The following is a 20,848-nucleotide window of genomic DNA, read 5'->3' as shown; positions in this document are numbered from 1 at the left end:
CCCACCCCCCACCCCGCCGCCTGCCTTCCTGGTCCACTGTTTCCCTCCTGTCCTCTGGCCACGTGGTCCAGTGCCAAGGAAGATGGGTTGGGGGCAGGGGATAGTCAATGTATCCCCTGAGCCTGTCCTCCTCTCTCCTCGCAGCCCCCACCATGGGCAAAGATAAAACTCACATTAACATCGTGGTCATCGGCCATGTGGATTCAGGCAAATCCACCACCACTGGGCACCTCATCTACAAATGTGGGGGCATCGACAAGAGGACCATCGAGAAGTTCGAGAAGGAGGCGATGGAGGTGAGGCTGCTCTGCCTGAGGTCCAGGGTAGAGAGCCACTTCCAGCCTTCAGGAACGAAGTGGTGGGATTCCTCATGGTGGGGAGGGGGCAGTCCCCGTCAGCTGTGCCCCTACTGGGCTGGTAGGTGCTTTCCATCTCAATCACAACAGGCAGGTGGTGTTGCCACCATTTTCCACGTGAGGCAAATGAGTCTTAGAAGGGTTGAGTAGCTTGCCTGGATTGCATAAGGAGAGTGGCACCAGGTTTAAATACTAGTGTGACATAAGATGCTACACTTCATTTTAGGAGGTAAAGGTGCCAGCATCACCCAGTTTAAAAGGAGGAAAGGATCTATTCTTTGCCATGCATCTACTATGGACCTTGGGGTAGCCCCTGGGGACACAGTGGTGGACATGACAGGCCCTGCTCCCCAGGAACTTGCAGTCACACACCCTATGTCACACGGCAAGCTCGGCAACAGTGTGGGTGCTGTACGAGTCCAGGGCAGGGACCGTGAACACGGCCTGGGAGGCCGTGAAGGCTTTCCAGAGGACGGGACCTCCTCTGAGCCTTGAAGAATGGGTGAGGGTGTCCGTGAGCCACGAGGACATCAGAACAGGGGCGCAGGGTGCCTGAGATGAAGAGTAGGTGTCTGGTGAGCTTCGGGGTGCAGGCTCGTGTGCCTTGTGAAGGAGCTTGGCTGCTTTCCCTGCAGCCAGTGGGAAGCACTGAAGGAGATGAGCACAGGAGGGACAGGATCAGACATGTCTTTGAGGAAGTGTACTCTGGCCGCAGCGCAGGAAGAACACGGCCCAACACTGGGTGCTGAGAAGCCATCTAGGAAGTTGTTACAGCTGATCCAGGAGAGCAAGGATGGAGGCCTGGGTGCAGGCAACAACAGTGGATGGGTGAAACCTATGGACTCCAGGAACATGGAGGCAGGGAACCCACAGAACTTAGAGGTTAGCACTGGGAAGAAGGTAAGGGAGAAAGAAAAGGGTGACTCCCAAGTTTCTGGCTTCAGAAATCAGATGGTTAGTGAATTCCAGAAGCAGAGCTGGTCTGGGGTTGGAACAAGTCTGTCCTAGATGTGTGAAATTTGAGGCATCCATGGGGCCTTCTGTGCTGATTTCCCGGGGGCAGCTGGATATTGAAATCTGGAGCTCAGGGCAGAGACTGGGCTGGAAATTGTGAAGCCACTGGAGTGAGCTGGGTGTGTGCTTTGGAAAAAAGTGAGGAGCAGAGCCCTGGGGATGGTGGAGAAACAGTAGCCTGTGCAGAAAGGAGAACCATGGAAGTGAATGGAAAATCATGGAGAGAGTTGAAGAAGTCTCTCAACAAGATGAGAGCAGTCTGGAGACCCAGCTGCTGCAGAAGTGAAAAACAGGGAGAGTTGAAACAAGTTAGCAACATGTTGTAAATCAGTGCCACTCAGCTACATAGATCCTGTTTTCCTAGTCTTGGCCTCCTGAGGTGTAATCTGAATTGTTGTGGGGTGCTTGTGTGGCAGGGGGGTGTTAAGGAAACCCTGAGAAAAAACTGACTGGCTCATAGCCCCCACAAATCACCTGACGTGGTGGTTCTCAAACTTTCTGGTCTGAGGAAACCTTTCCACTCTTAAATGAACTCAAAGAGCTTTTTTTATGAGCTGTATCTATATTTACCATATTCAGAATTAAAATGGAGTTTTAAAAATATTTAATTCACTTAAAAATACCAGTAATAAACTCCTTACATAGTAACATAAAATCACATTTTTACGAAAAATACGTATTTTCCAAAACAAGAAAAATTAAATGAGAAGAGTGACATTGATTTATATTTTTGCTGTTCTTTAATGTCTAGCTTAATAGAAGATAGCTGGATTCCATATCTGCTTCTGCATTCAATCTGTTGCAATATTACATGTCATGTAGTCTCTAGAAAATGCCACTGTCCACTCCTGAGAAATTGAGAGGGAGAAAGGCAAATAATGTCTTAGTATTATTATGAAATTAGTTTTGACCTTGTAAACTTCCAAGGCAGTCCCTGGGAGGTGCAAACGTGTGATGTGCTTGACAGCTAACCAAAAAGTTGGAGGTTTGAGTCTATCCAGAGGTGCCTCAGAAGAAAGGCCTGGCAACCTACTCCTGAAAACTCAGCCATTGAAAACCCTATGGAGCACAGTTCTGTTCCGACACACATGGGGTCTCCATGAGGTGGAATTGACTTGACAGCAACTGGGTTAGTTTTAAACCCCAAAGAGTCTCAGGGACCCCCACACCATGGGTCCCTGGACCACTCTTTGAGAACTGCTTTATCTAATGGATGGACTTTATATAGGTTTCTATAGTAGAAAAAATCAGGACACCTGGGTTCTAGTCCTATCTGTTAATGACCTAATTCATTTTCTTGAGGAAGTCACCAGTCTCTGGTCTTTCTTATTCCCCACTATGCCCCCAAGGTCTAGTGTAGAATTCTAATTAGAATTGAGATGAACACATGCTTAGGGTCTTGCAGCTGGCAAGGGGTAGAGTCTACCCTTAATCAATATGGTAACCTGTAGATGCTATGACTTTATTATCCTCATTTTTACCAGTGCAGAAAGAAGTTCAGTTTACCAAGCTCCCATTTACTATAGGATAGCGGTTAAGAGCTTGAATTTTTAGAGTCAACCCTTTGGTTCAAATGCTGGCTGTGCAGCTTATTAGCTGTATGATCTTGGGTGAGTTATTGAATTTCTCTGTTTCTTTATCTGTAAGATGGAGATAAAACTAGCTACTTCACTGAGTTGTTACGAGGATTAAATAAAATAATCTGTTAAGTGCTTAAAACAGCGCCAAGTACATGGTCAGCATTACTGAAGTGTTTGCTGCTGTTACTAATTTGAGGGCTTGTTGATTATGTGCCAGGCCCACGTGACAGGCTAGGCACTTTATGATATGACCCTAGGTCACTTTGACTCTAAAATTTGCTCTTAAAAAAAAAAAACAAACTGAATTATACAAGCAATACATTCGATTGAAAAAATTAAGATACAAAACAAAGGCACTTCTGTTCATTGCCTTGTTACTTCCCCTCTGACTCCAACTTATTTGGGAACTTTCTTCTTGGTCAATGCTTACCTGGCTTGGCAATGGAGGTGACCCTAGGGTTTTCCCTCCCACTGCTGGCCCAGATGGGTAAAGGCTCCTTCAAGTATGCCTGGGTGCTAGACAAGCTGAAGGCAGAGCGGGAGCGCGGCATCACCATTGACATCTCCCTGTGGAAGTTCGAGACCAGCAAATACTACATCACCATCATTGATGCCCCAGGTCACCGTGACTTCATCAAGAACATGATCACAGGCACATCCCAGGTACCACCAGGGTGGCCCCAGCCCTGCTAGGGGGTGAGCAGCGGGTATCCCAGGCCAGGTCTGAGCTGGGCCTTCCTTCCTCTGTCCCTGGGGCCAGGCAGACTGCGCTGTGCTGATTGTGGCAAGCGGTGTAGGCGAGTTTGAGGCTGGCATCTCCAAGAATGGGCAGACCCGTGAGCACGCACTGCTGGCCTATACATTGGGTATGAAGCAGCTCATCGTGGCAGTCAACAAGATGGACATCACTGAGCCGCCTTACAGTAGTGCACGCTTTGAGGAGATCACCAAGGAGGTGAAATCCTATATCAAGAAGATTGGTTACAACTCTGAGGCTGTGGCCTTTGTGCCCATCTCGGGCTGGCACGGGGACAACATGCTGGCTGCCAGCAGCAAGGTGAGGACTTGTTGGGCCAAGGCCAATGAAATGAAACTTTCCCACTTAAATCTTTGTGCTTTTACTATAATATCTAGGATTGACAGGGTGCTTATGGGCCAGGCACTGTGAATGATCTCCATCTCCATGTGATACAGTCTCCATGTCACAGATGAATAAACAGCGGTTGTATATACTCAAGACCGCATGACTACTAAACATAGAGCTGTACTATCCAATATGGTAGCCACTAGCTGCATGTGGCCATTTTAATTTAAATTAATTAAAAATAAATAAAATAAAAATTCAATTCCTCAGTCACACTAGCCATGTTTCAAGTGCCCAACAGCCACGTATGGCTAGTGGCTACCACATAAGCACAGTTATAAACCGTTTCTGTCATTGAGGAAAGTTCTATTAGATAGCGCTTGTAGGTTCTAGAATTCTGGCAGTGTGGGGGCAATATTAATATGTCTAAGATACAGTCCCTGTGCTCATGGATCCCACAATCTAGTAAGGTTCAATATTCCTAGATGAATGTCTCACTACCAAGGAAGTCTAGCTCTGGGGTCAGACCTGGGTTCAATCCCAGCTCCATCCCTTTCCCACAGTAAAGGAGTGAGTGAGTCATTCATGCTCTGGACTCAGGACTCACTTCACTGGGGGTATGAGAATGACATGAGAGAGCCTACGTGGGTGCTCAAATTATGTAAAGTTGGTGCTCTAATGCTAATTGCTGTCACTTATTACATTTACCTAAAGCCTACCTTTCCTTAATTGAGAATATTCTTAGCATTTTCTTCCACATGTACATAGCTATCTTTTTCTGATGACAGAAGTAATATCTACCATGTCTATAATGAGATATGAAACATAATCCCATAATACAGAGTTAACGTAGTTTTTGTACAGGTCTTTCTAGGTATTCACAGCTGGACTCAAACTACACATACTGTTCTATAACACTTGTTATTTTCTTAATTTTCCTTGCCGCTTAAACATGTTGAATAGTCAATGGCTGTATTGTATCTCATGGAGGTACAGTCATTTGTTTCGCCACATCTATTATTAAATGAAAATGTGGTTAATGACTTGAGTCATTATGTGCTAGACACCTGGCCAAGAGCTTTCCATATACAGAAGCCCATGACGAAGGCATTTTATGTCCACTTAAGGTGAGAAAACTGAGGTACAGTGCAGTTAAGCAATAGTATATTGTTTCTAATTTTATTAGAAGTTGCCATAAGTATCCTGATAAATAAATCTTTGTATATATCCTTGGTAATCTAATTAAAATAAATTGCTAAGGAAACAAAGAGTAGGCGTTATTTTGGGGACATCTGACACATACTGCCCGATTGCCCTTGAGAAAGATTAGAACTGCCGCGCTCAGTGTGTTTATTCATTTATCTGGTATGCGAGAGTTCACATGCTGGGCACTGTCCTTGGTGCTGAGGGCACAACAATGAATGAGATGCAACTTTGCTCATGGCTCTTACAGTCTCGTGGGGGAAGTATATGGCATATGGTGGCATGTACTGAGAAGAAAAATCTAAAGAAATGTGAAGGAGCATAGCGTGGGAGAGCTGCTTTATATTGGGTGGCCAAGGGAAAATCTAAGATGACATCAGAAGAGAACCCTGAAGCTTTAGTGCCTGTTTCCCCATACACTGAGTACCTGTCACACTCCCCATTCACTGAGTATCATCACACTCCCCATTCACTGAGTATCATCACACTCCCCATTCACTGAGTATCATCACACTCCCCATACACTGAGTATCATCACACTTTTCAGCTCGTGAGATAAGGAGATTTCATGTCCATGTTCTTTTGAGTATTTATTTACCAGTTGCCGTTGAGTCGGCTCTGATTCATGGCAACCCCATGTGTGTCAGAGTAGAACTGTGCTCATAGTTGTTTTTTTTTTTTTTAATTGTACTTTTGGTGAAAGTTTACAGCTCAACTTAATTTCTCATTCAAAAATGTATACACATATCGTTTTGTGACATTGGTTGCAATCCCCACAATATGAGAGCACACTCCCCCTTTCCACCCCAGGTTCCCTGTATCCATTCATCCAGTTCCTGTCCCTTCCTGCCTTCTCATCCTGCTTTTGGATAGGAGCTGCCCATTTGATCTCATGTATTTGGTTGAACTAAGAAGCACATTCCTCACATGTATTAATTTTTTGTTTTATAGGCCTGTCTAATCTTTGTTTGAAAAGTAGGCTTTGGGAATGGTTTCAGTTCTGGGTTAGCAGAGCATCTGGGGACCATAGCTTCAGGGGTTCCTTCCATGGAGTTTTTAATGGCTGATTTTTCAGAAGTAGATTACCAGGCCTTTCTTCTGAGGTGCCTTTCTCTGAGTAGACTGGAACTTCAACCTTTTGGTTAGCAGCTAAGCACTTAACCATCTTCACCATCCAGGGACACCTGTGCTAGCTGTTCCCACTTATCAGGTAGGCACAAAGAGGGTGGCCTGCTTTATACCACAGCTGGGAACAGGCTTTAGACCCTGAAGCACGTTCTTCAAGGCATCTCTGTTGGGGAAAGTCTTAGTTTTTAAAAGGTATGAGTATTGGAGCATTGAGGTCTGGTTTTCATTCTTATTCCTGATGCTTATTTAACTTGCTATAACTTCAACAAGTTCCTTCCCTTCTTCGGGCCTCAGTTTCCCCATCTGTGAAATGAGCAGATAGAAAGAGATCAAAGGGCTGTTCAGATTCTAGCAATGTCTGCTTCCTGAAATACATTGGGTCAACTCAGGGGCAGTGTCTGTGAGCTTTGGAATAATTGCTGCCATTTAGTGGTCGTGTAGTAAGTGTCAAGCATTGTGCTTGGTGGCTTGTGTGTGGTCTTTTATGTCTTGACAAGGACCTGTGAGGTAGGTGGTGATAACACTATTTTACAGGTGAGAAAGCTAAAACTGAAAATGCATGAAGAAATTGCTTGAGGTCTCATGTCAGTTGCAGGCTGGTGCCTGAGACAGAGCCAGGGTCTCTCTCTCAGCTGAGGGAACTGTATATTTGTTCTTCGGTGGCTTTTCCAGATGCCCTGGTTCAAAGGCTGGGAGATCACCAGGAAGGAAGGGAATGTGACAGGCTTTACATTGCTGGATGCGCTGGACTCCATCATTCCCCCTGCCCGCCCCACCAACAAGCCCCTGCAGCTGCCCCTGCAGGATGTGTACAAGATTGGGGGTGAGTATATGCTGTGTTGGGATACCTGGGGTTGAGGACCCAGTGAGAGCTGGCCTCTGATAGTCCTGGTGGCTCTGTCCCTCCAGGCATTGGCACTGTACCTGTGGGCCGAGTAGAAACAGGCTTCCTCCAGCCGGGCATGGTAGTGACCTTTGCCCCCTGCAATATCACCACGGAGGTCAAGTCTGTAGAGATGCACCATGAGGCCTTGGCCAAGGCCCTGCCCGGTGACAACGTAGGCTTCAATGTGAAGAATGTGTCAGTGAGGGACATAAGGCGGGGCAACGTGACAGGGGACAGCAAGAACGACCCGCCCTCGGAGGTGGGGAGCTTCCTCTCTCAGGTGAGAAAGTCCATTTAGGAGCTTCCTTCTGAAGCGGCCACACTGTCCTAGGAACAGGATGGGTCACCGGGTCATTCAGGACACGGTCAGTGAGTTTCTGCTCCATGATGGACTCTTCACCATAATAGAGGTGGAGTCAGACTGCCTGGGTTGGAATCTTGACTCTGCCACTTATTTGCTGTGTGACCTTGAACCTGACAGTGAACTTCTCTGATCCTGTTAGTTCCCACTCAAACCAGATGGAACAGAATCACCCAGAAGTATTTTAAAATCACGGATTCCTATGACTCTCCCTGGTGGTTCTGATTCAGTAGGTCTGGGTGGCAGAGTCCCTAGTGGCACAAATGGTTAAGCATTCAACTACTAACTGAAAGGTTGGCAATACAAACCCTCCCAGAGGTGCCTTGGAAGAAAGACCTGGAAATCTGCTGCCAAAATGTCACAGCCTTGAAAACCCCATGGAGCAGTTCTACTCTGTAACACATGGTCACCATGAGTCAGAATCCGCTCAATGGCAACTGGTTGGTTGGATAGGTCTGGGTTGGATCTGGGAATCTGTCTATTTGAAGCTTTCAGGTGGTTCATTGGCCCACTGAGTTAGAGTATGAAGCCCTTGCTTAATGCAGTGTCTGGTACATGCTTAATATCCCAGTGAAGGCGGGCTCTACCTTGCAACAGTCTTGAGGTCATTAAATGAGGTGGTGACTTGTAAAACAGCTGACCTGGGGCCACCTAACAAATTAGGTAGCTGCTATTGTAATTCATTTTTCTAAACGGGGGAGGGGGTACACACAATAACATCTATGTGTGTAGGTTTGGAAACCCCTGGGTGGTGCAAATAGTTAATGCGCTCAGTTGCTAACTAAAAGGTTGAAAATTCAAGTGCACCTAGAGGTACCACGGAAGAAAGCCCTGACAGTCTACTTCTGAAAAAGTCAGCCATTGAAAACCCTATGGAGCCCCGTTCTACTCTGACACACATGGGGTCATCATGAGTCGGCATTGGCTTGACGGGAACTGCTGGTGGTGCTGTAGGCGTTAGTGTCTCTCACGCCCAGCTCTGCCACTTTCTAACTGTGAAGCCTGGAGCAAGTTACTCGTCTCTCTGACTCTCAGTTTGCTTGTTTAAAAAAAAAGGGGATAATCATGCTTGTGTGTGCCTCATAGGGCTGCTGTGAAAATGAACTTGGAACACACAAGACTTGCTTAGCACGGAACTTGGTATATCCCATAAACACTCACATGTTCACCTTAATTTAAAGTGTGTCCAAGGTGCCAGGCCGCTTAGCTAGTTAGGGCCACCTCCTTTGGAGGTTGCTGGGCTAATGCCCTCTCCTATCTTCCTCCCCGCCCCATCCTGTGCTCCAGGTGATCATTCTCAACCACCCCGGCAGCATTGCAGCTGGCTACTCCCCAGTTCTGGACTGCCACACAGCCCACATCGCCTGCAAGTTTGCTGAGCTGAAGGAGAAGATCGACCGGCGCTCAGGCAAGAAGCTTGAAGACAACCCCAAAGTCCTGAAGTCTGGGGACTCGGCCATCATCCATATGATCCCATGCAAGCCCATGTGCGTGGAAAGCTTCTCAGAGTACCCACCCCTTGGTGAGTCTCAACACCATCTGGACATCTGGGACTGCCCTTTCCTCCTCCTGGGTCCAGGGATCCAGTTGACCAGTTTGTCACCCCTGAACCAGGGAGCAGAGCCCGGACACAAGGGTCTGAGTGCCAGGTTAGAAGGGCCTAGAAAGGGGAAGAGTCTTGCCAGGTGTCACACAGTAAGTCAGGGGCCACTTTAGAGCCTTGCTACTCAAAGTGTGGTCCGTGGACCAGCAGCACGAATATCACCTGGGAGTTGGTTAGAAATACAGAATCTTAGGGTCCACCTGGACCTGCTGAGTCAGAACGTGCATTTTAACAAGATCCCCAGGTGATTGCAATGCACATCGAAGTTTTCAAAGCACTAGTAGAGAGAAGGTGAATACAGCAGGGATTAGTAGGGACTTTTTTTTCTTCTTGTTCTCTAGTGCAGTGGTTTTCAAACCTGGTTGATTAGCAGAATCACTGGTGGAGCCTCTGAAACCCAGGGCCCAGACCCCAATAGATTTACCAGGTCAAGGCTGTAGCCTAAGAGTCCGTTTTTTTTTTTTTTTCTTTCTAAAGTATTTAAGTATTTAATTCTTTCTATTTATGAGTTGCCAGAATAATGAGATGGTGCCCTAGCAACCTTCAAAGGTGACTCATGGGTTCTTTGGGTATTTTGCTGTTGTTGTTTCATTTATTTATTTATTTTTAGGTACCATTATGAACTCACAGATTTATATACATTTTTATATTTCAATTTACTGAGCCTTTAATTAATTATTTTACTTACTTTCTTAATGCTTAAATTGTTCCATCTTTGGCCAATAGGAATTCCCTCTAATTGGCTCCTGGATCCTTTTAACAGGACCTAGTAGTTCTTTCTTTCTTTCTTTTTTTTTTTTTAATTAAAAATTTTTTTTTCTGTAGTAAAATATATGTAACAAAAATATTGCCTTTTAACTGTTTTTAAGTGTGGAATTCAGGAATCCATTTATTAGACTGTCTAGGTACCCTATGCATGGCTGGGCTTGAACCACTCACCTAGAACATTCTGAACATAAATTTATAGGAGGAGGCACTTCTATAGGAGCCCTGGTGGTACAGTGGTTAAGTGCTTGGTTGCTAACCAAAGCGTTGGCGGTTGGCACCTACAAGCTGTTCCGTGGGATAAAGTGTGGCAGTCTACTTCCATAAAGATTTACAGCCTCAGAAATCCTATGGGGCAGTTTTACTGTGTCCTATAGGGTCGCTATGAGTCAGAATTGATTCGACAGCAATGGGTTTTTAGGTTTTGGAGGCACTTTTATGTGAGCTTCTATGCCAGGCTCTGTGCTAGATGTTAGATAGTTACTAATAAACAAGGAGAACAAGTCCCTGTCCTAAGGGGCTCCCAGTTAAATTCTCCCGGGAGTGAGTTTTAAACAACACTAATCTGAGAGATGGGCCAGAGAGGCTGCCACATGAATCTTGTGATGCTGGGTTAGTTCCTTCTGCCCTTGCCAAAAATACTGTGAGGCTCAAAGCCAGATGCCACGCCTTTCCCTCTACAACTTGAAGTAAGGGGTGCATTCAAGAATCCCCTTGAGAAGCCACTGCCACATTCACATTTGGTGTGAGATCCATCTGCAGATGGGTTGTGATGGGCACAGAGAAGGTGCTAGGTGCTTGAATGCTGGGAGCATTAGAATGGTAGTGTGTTGGGTACACCAAAAGCAAAACTTTCCCTCTAGTCTTTACTGCACAGATGGAAGCAGGAGAGTCGAGCAGCTAAGACTATAAGGTGTGGTGTGAGACTTCCAGGTTTTCAACTATTATAGCCAAGTGACCTTCGACTTCTCTGCCTCAGTTTCCTCACCTGTAAAATGAGATCTACTATAAGTTGTTGGGAGGATTAAATGTATGACTAAAATTATCATGTACTTGGCTCACTTGACATAGTCCCTGAGGGGTACAAAAGGTTAACATGCTCGCTGTAAACCTAAAGGTTGGTTGAGTACACTCAGAGCAATCTACTTTCAAAAAATCAGCCATTGAAAACCCTATGGAGCACAGTTCTACTCTGACACACATGGAGTCGCCATGAGGTGGAATAACTCGATGGCAACTGGTCTTTCTGTTTTGGTTTTTTTTTTGGTTCATTTGAGTTCCTGGTGGCACAGTGGTTAAGTGCTTGGCTGCTAACTGAAAGGTTGGCAGTTCAAACCCACCAGCCACTCCGTGGGAGAAAGATGTGGGAGTCTGCTTCCGTAAAGATTACAGGCTTGGAAACCCTATGGGGCAGCTCTACTGTGTCCTTTACAATCCCTGTGAGTACGCATCTACTCCACGTCAATGGGTTTGGCTTTTGGCGTGTTGTAGCTCTTGCCCTGGCAGGGTTCCCCACTTATTTCTCCACATCCTATGTCCTAGGTCGCTTCGCTGTGCGTGACATGAGGCAGACAGTGGCTGTCGGGGTCATCAAGGCCGTGGAGAAAAAAGCAGCTACTGGCGGCAAAGTCACCAAGTCAGCCATAAAAGCGGCCAAGAAGTGAGCACTGGCGGGCCACCTTAGGTCCTGGGCAGCCTGGGCAGAGCCACACCTGGGAAGTGCAGGTCTGGCCTGCAACTGTCTGAAGCCTGCCCCTGCTAACACTGTTGTCTTTTTGCTGATGACTTTGATGCATCGGAATAAAGCCCAGCAAGTCTTTTGGCCTCTGCCTCTACTGACCTCGGTATCTCAAGCAGGGAGGAAGCAGGTGGGGCACTGAACTCTAATTCTGCCAGTCAGGCTTCCTTTTGGGGGCCTAACCAGTGCAAGACCCAGAGAGCGATGATGATGGGGAGGAAAAGGTGTCAAGGGTGATGGGACTGGGGCAAAATATCGCCTGGGGCCATTAGTTTTAAATTACTGAATGATCTTTCACAGCTGGTGATGGAAACTGCAATGGTCAATAGAAACTGCTTGTTAGCACCCCTCCCCGCCTTAGCGCCCCCCCCCCCAGCGGCAGCCACAGCACGCAATTTATGTGCCACACTTTAGTTATGTCTTGAGAGGGGGTACTCTGAGAAAGCTCTTGGCCCTGGCCTAGTTCATTAGTACCTCAAACAGGACTAGACTCTAGTGTTGGACTGCTTGACTTAAATACTGGTCATAAAAGCTACTGAATTTCTGTGTGCCTGTTTACTCATCTGTAAAATGGGAAAGCAACAGGGTCTTAGTCTAGGTTCTCCAGAGGAGCAAAACCAGTGAAGTGTATGTAAATATATACAAAGAGAAATTTGCTTCAAGGAAATGGCTCATGTAATTACGGGGGCTGGCATTCCCAAATCCATAGGTCAGGTGACAGGCTGAAGTTCTCTACTGGCTCATATGGTCGCAGGGGCTGAGGAACACAAAATCTACAGGTCAGGTGGCAGGCTGGAGGCCTCTCCTGGCTAACAGGGTTGCGGGGGTTGGTGAATCCAAAATCTGCAGGTCAGGCAGTAGGCCAGAGACTTCTGCAGGTTTACATCCCAAGAATCAGAGGTTGGGCAGAGGGCAGAGGGCAAGCAAGCTTTACCAGAACATCCATTTATATATTGGAGGCAGGACTCACCCCTAAGGAAACCCCCCTTTCAACTAACTGGCTGATCACATCAGATCACAAAATGGAAGGTGATTACATAGTATCTTCCATATCATTGGGAATCATAGCCTAGCCAAGTTGACACATAACATTAACCATCCCAAATAGTATCTGCCTCCATAGGGTTATTGAAGGCTGAGTGAGCCGATTATCTACTGTGCACGCAGTCAATTAGCTGTTCATTATTTACTTTCATTAGCACGGTGTGGGTACTGCAGCCAAGTGAGACCTAGTTGATTTGAAGAAAAGTTGGGAAGGGGAAGGAGGGGAAAAGGAACGAATCCTTCGGAGAATGAGCTCTGTTTTATATCTTCCCAGGTACATGTTTCCCTTGAGTTTTTTTCCTTAACTTTATTTTGACAATTTCAGACTTACAGAGAAGTTTTAAGAACAGTACATTCTCATATACCTTTCACCCAGATTCCCCAAATCTTAAATTCACCAAGTTTGCTTTTTCCTCTTCTCCCTAAATAAATACATTTTTAAAATTTTATTTCATTGTTGTACTTTAAGTGAAAGTTTACAGTTCAAGTTAGTCTCTCATACAAAAATTTATACATACATTGTTATGTGACCCTAACTGCTCTCCCTATTACTGTGACAGCACACTTCTCCTTTCTACCCCGGATTTCCTGTGTCCATTTAACCAGCTCCTGACCATCTCTGTCTTCTCATCTCACCTCTGGACAGGAGCTGCCCATTCAGTCTCATGTATCCACTTGAGCTAAGAAGCACACCCTTCACGAGTATCATTTTATGTCCCATAGTCCAGTCTAACCTTTGACTGAAGAATTGGCCTCAGGAATGATTTTAGTGCTGGGCTGACAGAGAGTCCGGGGGCCATAAATAAACATATTTTTTCCTGAACCATTTGTGAACCATTTGTGAACTTTTTTCTGATGCCCCATTTACCCCAAATACTGAATGTCTATTTCTTAAACACAAGGACATTCTCTTACATAACCAAGGTTTGATAATCAGAAACAGGGAATTAACATGGATACAATACTGAAATCTACAGGCCCTTTTCAGATTTTGCCAATTCCCAATAATGTGCTTTATGTTGTTAGCTGTGTCTAGTCAGTCACTGACTCATGGCAACCCCATGCCCAATGGAACGAAACGTTGCCCAGTCCTGCACCATCCCCATGACTAGTCGAAGATCGGACTGTTTTGCTCCATAGGGTTTTCACTGGCTGACTTTTGAAAGTAGATTTCCAGGACTTTCTTCCTAGTCTGTCTTGGTCTGGAAGCTCTGCTGAAACCTGTTCAACATCACAGCAACATGCAAGCCTCCACTGACAGACAGGTGGTGGCTGCAAATGCTTTATAGCTAAAGACAATTCAAGACCATGCATTGCATTCCGCTGTATCTTTAGTTCAAGTTTCGAAGCCCCTCCCTTGGCCCTGTCCCACCCAGAGGTCTGGCTGAGGCTCCAGCTCTGAGCTGGCCAGTGATGCTTGATGGAGGAGGCTCAAAGTAAGGGCCTTTTCTCTTTGCTTTCCTCCATCAGCCCAGCTTCCCACAAGAATCCTCTTGTCCCTTGGATGAAACAAGAAGAGGCTAGGGGCTTCTGCTTCCTCTACAGGCATGAAAGAAGGGAATTATGGCAGAAGAAAGGGGCTGGGCTCCTATTCCTCCAAAGCTCTGTGTGTTCTCTTCTTCCTTTTTGCTCCTGTTAAACGAACTGGCTGACTAAGGCCAGCTTCTGCCTGGAACATGGATCCTGACTCAGCTTTCAGCACACCGCCGAGGATCGAGGGTGGACCAGGGAGCCCTATTACCTATTATCTGGGGCTGGAATCCTTGTCTGTCAGAGATCTTTGTGCCTGCAGGATGACCCTCAAATATATACCCTGACTAACAGTTGGTTGGGGGGGTGGGCAGGGAGAGGGGTTTACTTGGATATAGTTTTTTATTGATAACAAGAGTTACTACTTATTGTGGGTTTACTATGTTGGCGCAGTGGTTAAGAGCTCAGCTACCAACCAAAAGGTCGGCAGTTCAAATCCACCAGCTGCTCCTTGGAAACCCTATGGGGCAGATCTACTCTGCCCTATATGGTCGCTATGAGTCAGAATCGACTGACGGCAATGGGTTTGGATTTTTTTTTTTCCACAATTACCTCATTAAATTTTTTTTCTTTTTAAGTCTGGTGAAAATATACACACCAAAACATTTGCCAATACAACATCTTCCATGTTGACAATCCAATGACATTGATTACATTTTTTCATGTTATAATAACGTAATGTCACAATGGTGATTATCACTATCCTTTTCCAAAATATTCCGCCACTTTAACATAAACTCAATGTCCCCCAAACAAAAGCTCAGTCTTTACTCCTCCTTTCCACCCCTGGTAACCATCAATGTTTGATTTCTATGTACTTGCTTATTTCATATAAGTGAGATCATACAGTATTTGTCCTTTTGCAACGGACTTATTTTGCTCAGCACAATGTTTTCAAGGTTTATCTATGTTGTGACAAGCATCAGAACTTCATTTCTCTTTATGGCTGCATAATATTCCATTGCATGAATAGACCACATTTCGTTTATCCTTTCATCTGTCGACGGACATTTTGGTTGTTTCTACCTTTTGGCTATTGTGAAAAGTGCTGCCATGAACACAGGTGTACAGGTGTCTGTTTGAGTTCCCAACTTCACCTCTTCTGAGTATATATATACCTAGGATTGAGATTGCTGGACCATACCTCATTTAATTTTGACAGCTTTATGAGCTATCGGTACTATTAACCTGTTTTACAGATGAGGAAAACTGAGGCTGAGCGCGGTCTAATTAGTAACCAGCCCAAGGTCACGTAGTTATCAGGTTGCCAAGACAGGTTCATATCTGCCTGTCTTCACAGCTCGGGACTCTTAAGCCACCACTCTGTTCTATCTGTAAAAATTTGATTTGTGTACATTGTTATAGAACAAATTTTTAAAATTATTTGCTTCATAATTTGGAGAATTGATTTAATATAGCCTTAGCCTTGGCAGTTTCATCATGCAAGAAGCACCAGGTCTTGAGATTGTGTGAGAAGAAAGGGCGTCAAAAGCTGAAAGAAACGCCAGTTACACAGAGCTTTAAAAACTATTCTTGGAAAACGACAGCCGGCGTCGCCTGCAGTTGCCAGCAGTGGCCACGAGGGCAAGCCGACGCTGCGCTGCAGTAGACGCGCCTCTCCTCCTCTCTCTCATCTCTCTGGTTTGCTTAGGAAAAGAGCCCGCCTCCTGGCCCATAAGTCCTCGGGCCGGAAACCTTGCTCTCTTTTCCTGTTCTCCATCATGGCGGTGAGTAGGCGAGGCTTGGGTATGCTTCCTTCATCCGCCTCCATCCGCTCCTGGCGAAGCCCGTGTGGGCTGTCCTATGCGTGTCCCGAGGAGAACGGAGCCCGCAATGCCGGCCACGCCGAAACTGGCGGCGCGGCGCGGGCGAAGGCGCGGGTCTGGAGCCCGTCACCTTTCTCTCACCCACCAGGAGCAGGCTCAGGGCAAGCTCAAGGAGGGCTTAAAGGCACGGTCTGGCCGAGTGGAGCGGCTCAGGACTCGGGGTCCGGGCCCGTGCTCGGTCTCGGGCTTGAGGCTGGTGCCCGCTGCTAGGAAACGTCAGCTGGTTTCTCTGTTTTGGGGCGTCCGCCTTCGGCAGCAGCCAGCGAACAGAGCTTAGGCATGGGGTGGGGGGACGTCGCATAACCACGTGTTTTCTCAGTAGTTAAGCTTTATTAATTAGCCCTGTAATGGGGCGCTCTTCCACACCCTGCACGTTGAGCCCCTTGAGGTTCATCCTCAATGTCTAACTTAACACTCGGTACCTCGGTCTCTGATCACACCCATTACCTGCGCGGAAGAAGATGCAAGGGCCCGAGCCGACTTCTTCCTTAATGCTTTACAAACAGGGTGAAACACATCAGGCTTTCGTTGCAATTTGAAATGAACAGAAATAAACATGCTGTGCAAATGGACAGAACAATAAAGCAACTGGGGCGGGATTGTAAGTGTGTTGACTACTGCGCTTCCCTGTTGCAGCAGGATCAAGGTGAAAAAGAGAACCCCATGCGGGAACTTCGCATCCGCAAGCTCTGCCTCAACATCTGTGTGGGGGAGAGTGGAGACAGACTGACCCGCGCAGCCAAGGTGTTGGAGCAGCTCACAGGTCAGACCCCTGTGTTCTCCAAAGGTGAGTAGTGGCAGGCACGGTGAGGTGCTGTTATGCCAGGTTATTTCTAAACTTAACCTGCTGTCAAGCCTGCTTAGTGCCCAGTTTGAAGTGAAACTCGGCATTATTTCTTAAAAGCGTGAAGTACATGAGCTACCCAAGAAGTGTCTTCCTTTGAAGATAGGGTGTGGTGTTGGAATACGTGATTGTATATGAGCAGAGATTAAGCTAAAACTATCCCAAGTAAAGATTTTCTACCCAGTGTGTGCAGTCCCTGGGTGGTGCATATGATTTGAGCTTGGCAACTAACTGAAAAGTTGGCAAGGTTGTGGTTCATTTCCAACCAGCAGCACCGAGGAAGAAAGGCCTGGCCATCTATCGCTGTAATATTACAGCCATTGAAAACCTTATGGAGTGGCGAGGGTTAGGATATGAGGTAGGGTGGGAATGTCTGGAGTGTAGTAAAGGGTGTTAAGTGTGATTGACATTTAGGGTTATATGGGCTTCCTTAGGAAAAGGGTTGTACCCAGACTGACTGTGTTTGAATCCTGCTCTACCACATTTTGTTATTTGCAGAAGAAGATAATACTCACTTTATAAAATTGTGAAGGAGAAAATGAATTGGTATGTGTGAAGTGCCTTCTACATACCAAGTGAAATGTAGGTGTTAACTATTGTTACTTTTTCTGTTTTCAAAGTTTCATTGCTTTAGAATAGTGGAATATAGCAAAGACTGATTTAAGTGTCTGGGTTCAAAACCAGCTTACCACCAGTGTGATTTTATGCAAGTTTATTAACTTCTCAGAACCTCATCTGTAGGATGAGGATGACAGTACATTAAGATTTCAACATTTATTAGCTATTATCAATGTTTTGTTTTCTTTAGAACACAAGGACTATCTTCCTTTCTAGGTGGCCTCTGGCTCATTCTGGTTGTGATCTTGACTTTCCTGAGACTTTGACATGGTTTTAAGTTCTTAATTGTTGAATTGTGGTTGGGTGACTTGGAGAATCTGTTTTCTATGTTGTAGATGATATCAGTTAACAGATGTAGGTGGCACTGGTTAGACTACCACCACTTAGAGAGTGTAGGTGGATTCTTAATGTCTCATTTGAGTTATAGAAATGATGTTCTAGGGAAGAAGCAAGTGCCTGGGATTATGACAACACCTCACTGCTTGTTCCCTTCTGCCTGCAGCTAGATACACCGTCAGATCCTTTGGCATTAGGAGAAATGAAAAAATTGCCGTCCACTGCACAGTCCGTGGGGCCAAGGCAGAGGAAATCTTGGAGAAAGGTCTAAAGGTGAGACTGATTCCCTCATGATTGCCAACTGTATTTAATTACAATTGCTAGTAGTTACTGTTAATACACTATCTTTGGTGCCCTGGCTTTTTTTTTTTTTTTTAAAGCTTCTAAAGTGCTTTTCCTGCACCCAGCGGGCTTAAAACATATTCTATTTTTTGGTGGCTTAAAAGTTGCTGGCAATTGTGATGCCACTGCTTTTTGTGAGTTTTCCCTGCTCTTTGGCAGCTGGGAAAGCTCCATAGAATCTATAGAGCTGGATGTGATTTGGTGTCGTGAAGAGATTTTGTTCCCAGCCAAGTGTTTCTGTGACTGGGATGCTGAGTGTTGCAGACTGAGCAAGTTCTCTTTTGAGGAGTTGATGTTGACAAGGAACGTCATTGCTACGTTTTCTCCTCAGGTGCGAGAGTACGAGTTAAGAAAAAATAATTTCTCCGATACTGGAAACTTTGGTTTTGGGATCCAGGAACACATCGATCTGGGGATCAAATATGACCCTAGCATTGGTATCTACGGCCTGGACTTCTATGTGGTATGAATATTTAATCTTCTCTGCTCCTGGTCTTTGCAGAGAGGAATCTACTACTGCTGTGTTTTGTATGTGCTCTCTTGATGTTCAGGTGTGGGATGGAAGTTTTGAGTATTGTCTGCTTGTCTTTTCTCCCCTTTGGGAAGATGTGCCTCCTTTGTGGCAGGCATAGAGATACAGTAGTAAACAAGATAGACAGGATCCCTGCTGTTAGGAAGCTTACAGTCTAGGATCTAGGGAGCACCAACATGGCCTAAAGGTGGATAAGGGAAAGTGTTCAATCCAGCCACTGAACTGGAAGATTTTTGAGAGGTAGTATTGGTGCTACTTTTGGCACGTGGGTTAGCTGCTCTTTCCAGCCCCACCGAGTAGATCCAGGGATGGTGTGACTTCCACCCAGATGACAGACACAGGTTTGGGTGATGTGACTGTTTGCTCAGGATGGGGATTTTAAATGTGGAAATGACCATTTGTGTTAGCAGCATTTTGGTCCAACCATAAAACTAAACAGTAGCGAGAATTGGATGCTGATTAGTGAGTTTGGGGTGGCAAAGGTTTGGAAAACATTTTTGAGCTGAACCAGAATGGGAAAAGTTTGACTTTATTTCTTTGTGCTTCTCAGAATTTTTAAAGTTTTTTTTACAATGTACATGTTGTAATAAAGTTTTTTGTTATTTTTAATAAGAACGTGCTTTGGAGGTTGGGGAAGCAGTGGTGGAGGATCATTACCATTGGAAGTTTAGGTGGGCAGCGGTAGGGTGCTGAAAGTTCCAGCCTCCAAAGCCAACCTCTAGTGTGGTGGTGTGTTGTCTGGGATGCCGAGAACAGTTCCGCCAGACACTTAATAGCATAGGTCTTGCTTCAGAATTCATTGGGCTGCCAGGTGACTCTCGAAGATCTCTCCAATGTGTGAGTCTTGTCTGTCTGCTCTTGACTTGAGCTAGCTAGGTGACTGTTGGTTATTCCTGGGACAGGTGCTGGGTAGGCCAGGTTTCAGCATCGCAGACAAGAAGCGCAGGACAGGCTGCATTGGGGCCAAACACAGAATCAGCAAAGAGGAGGCCATGCGCTGGTTCCAGCAGAAGGTAAAGCTGATTTATCAAGTGAGGTGGTGGTATGTGGTGTTGGTGAATGGAGTTGGGACTTGGGGGGCAGAATATAGCACCATTTGGTGGGTAGCTTTTTTTAAAAGATGAAATATTTGGGACTTGGCATATGGGGGCTTCGAGGGCTGGTGGTTTGAAAAAAACACCCAGAAGTAAGTTTCCCACTACGGGTTGTTGGAAGGGGAGGAATATGGCCTTAAAAGGTGCCCCCTTTTCTCAGGATATAGAGAGTTGAGCACAGTTTTGGACTTTTAAAACCGGCCACCTTCCCGTTTGGTCCAAAAGGGATGTGGGGTTTAGAGCCAGAGTTGTGTGTATCAGGTTTTAATTCTCAAATGTTAGCCATTGCTGCAGTCTTTGCTGTTGCCTCCTATTCTGAAAAAAATAAAATCTCTTCTCTTTCAGTATGATGGGATCATCCTTCCTGGCAAATAAATTTCCGTTTCTATCCAAAAAGCCAATAAAAAGTTTTCAGTGAAATGTACATTACTGTTGTGTGTTCTCTGAAAGGAGCCTGGCCATATTCAAGTCCTTGGACATCAAGCCACTTAAAGCTTCAATGGGAATAGCTGGTAACTAAACCCTGTCATCCTCTGATGGGATGCCGGTGTTTCCTGGCAGATGGAGTCCGTGATTTGTAGCTTGCCTGTGCTCACCACACCCAGATTGATATGCTGTGTTGCAGTGGTGTGCTTTCTGTGTAAACTGATTTTAGAGAGGCGGGTATGGTTGGGGTTGGGGTTTTAGGTGGGGTGCAGTGCTGCCATGGTCTAGGAGGCTCCCCTCTGTTTGGTGATCCTATTCTTCACTGGATATTTTATCAGCACTGATACGTAGTGGGGGATCGCAGGCTTTGGTGTGGCGCTTGTGTTTACATTTTGGCTTAACTATTCAGGCTCGGTTTTCCTTTAAGGAGAATTTATAGAGTTGTTGAGGGCAGTATAAGTGGAGTAAGTAAGAGGGTGGTCTTTGAGACAAATTACCTGGGTTCACTCCCCAGCCCTGCCTTCTACTAGCTCTGTGT

The 20,848-nt window shown here is 45.8% G+C and overlaps 2 protein-coding genes across 2 annotated transcripts; both read left to right on the top strand.

Moving 5' to 3' along the window:
- The first annotated feature begins 152 nt into the window (after nt 1–152).
- On the top strand, nt 153–11,644 carry LOC101357045 (elongation factor 1-alpha, somatic form-like). The gene is made up of 7 exons (XM_004377130.1): nt 153–296; nt 3,434–3,613; nt 3,711–4,007; nt 7,038–7,188; nt 7,275–7,531; nt 8,900–9,134; nt 11,523–11,644. Exons 1-7 carry the CDS (start codon nt 153–155, stop codon nt 11,642–11,644), a joined length of 1,386 nt encoding a protein of 461 aa, XP_004377187.1.
- A 4,351-nt stretch (nt 11,645–15,995) lies between these two features.
- Nucleotides 15,996–20,308, top strand: RPL11 (ribosomal protein L11). Its single transcript, XM_004377129.3, has 6 exons — nt 15,996–16,019; nt 16,755–16,905; nt 18,083–18,189; nt 18,590–18,721; nt 19,693–19,803; nt 20,230–20,308. Exons 1-6 carry the CDS (start codon nt 16,014–16,016, stop codon nt 20,257–20,259), a joined length of 537 nt encoding a protein of 178 aa, XP_004377186.1. The 5' UTR covers nt 15,996–16,013; the 3' UTR covers nt 20,260–20,308.
- The last annotated feature ends 540 nt before the right edge of the window (nt 20,309–20,848 follow it).

Source organism: Trichechus manatus, unplaced genomic scaffold (genome assembly GCF_000243295.1).
Source record: "Trichechus manatus latirostris isolate Lorelei unplaced genomic scaffold, TriManLat1.0 scaffold00048, whole genome shotgun sequence".
NCBI classification, from domain to species: domain Eukaryota; kingdom Metazoa; phylum Chordata; class Mammalia; order Sirenia; family Trichechidae; genus Trichechus; species Trichechus manatus.
Note: the sequence above shows the minus strand (reverse complement) of the source record. Positions and strands in the feature narration are given on the sequence as shown.

Bases quoted from the DNA above. Each gene is read 5' to 3' on its own strand.
- LOC101357045 (XM_004377130.1), top strand. From the start codon at position 153: ATGGGCAAAGATAAAACTCACATTAACATCGTGGTCATCGGCCATGTG. The intron at 7,532-8,899 runs GTGAGAAAGTCC...CCTGTGCTCCAG, and splicing joins TGGGGAGCTTCCTCTCTCAG to GTGATCATTCTCAACCACCC. The intron at 9,135-11,522 runs GTGAGTCTCAAC...CCTATGTCCTAG, and splicing joins CTCAGAGTACCCACCCCTTG to GTCGCTTCGCTGTGCGTGAC.
- RPL11 (XM_004377129.3), top strand. The intron at 16,906-18,082 runs GTGAGTAGTGGC...TTCTGCCTGCAG, and splicing joins GACCCCTGTGTTCTCCAAAG to CTAGATACACCGTCAGATCC. The intron at 18,190-18,589 runs GTGAGACTGATT...TTTTCTCCTCAG, and splicing joins TCTTGGAGAAAGGTCTAAAG to GTGCGAGAGTACGAGTTAAG.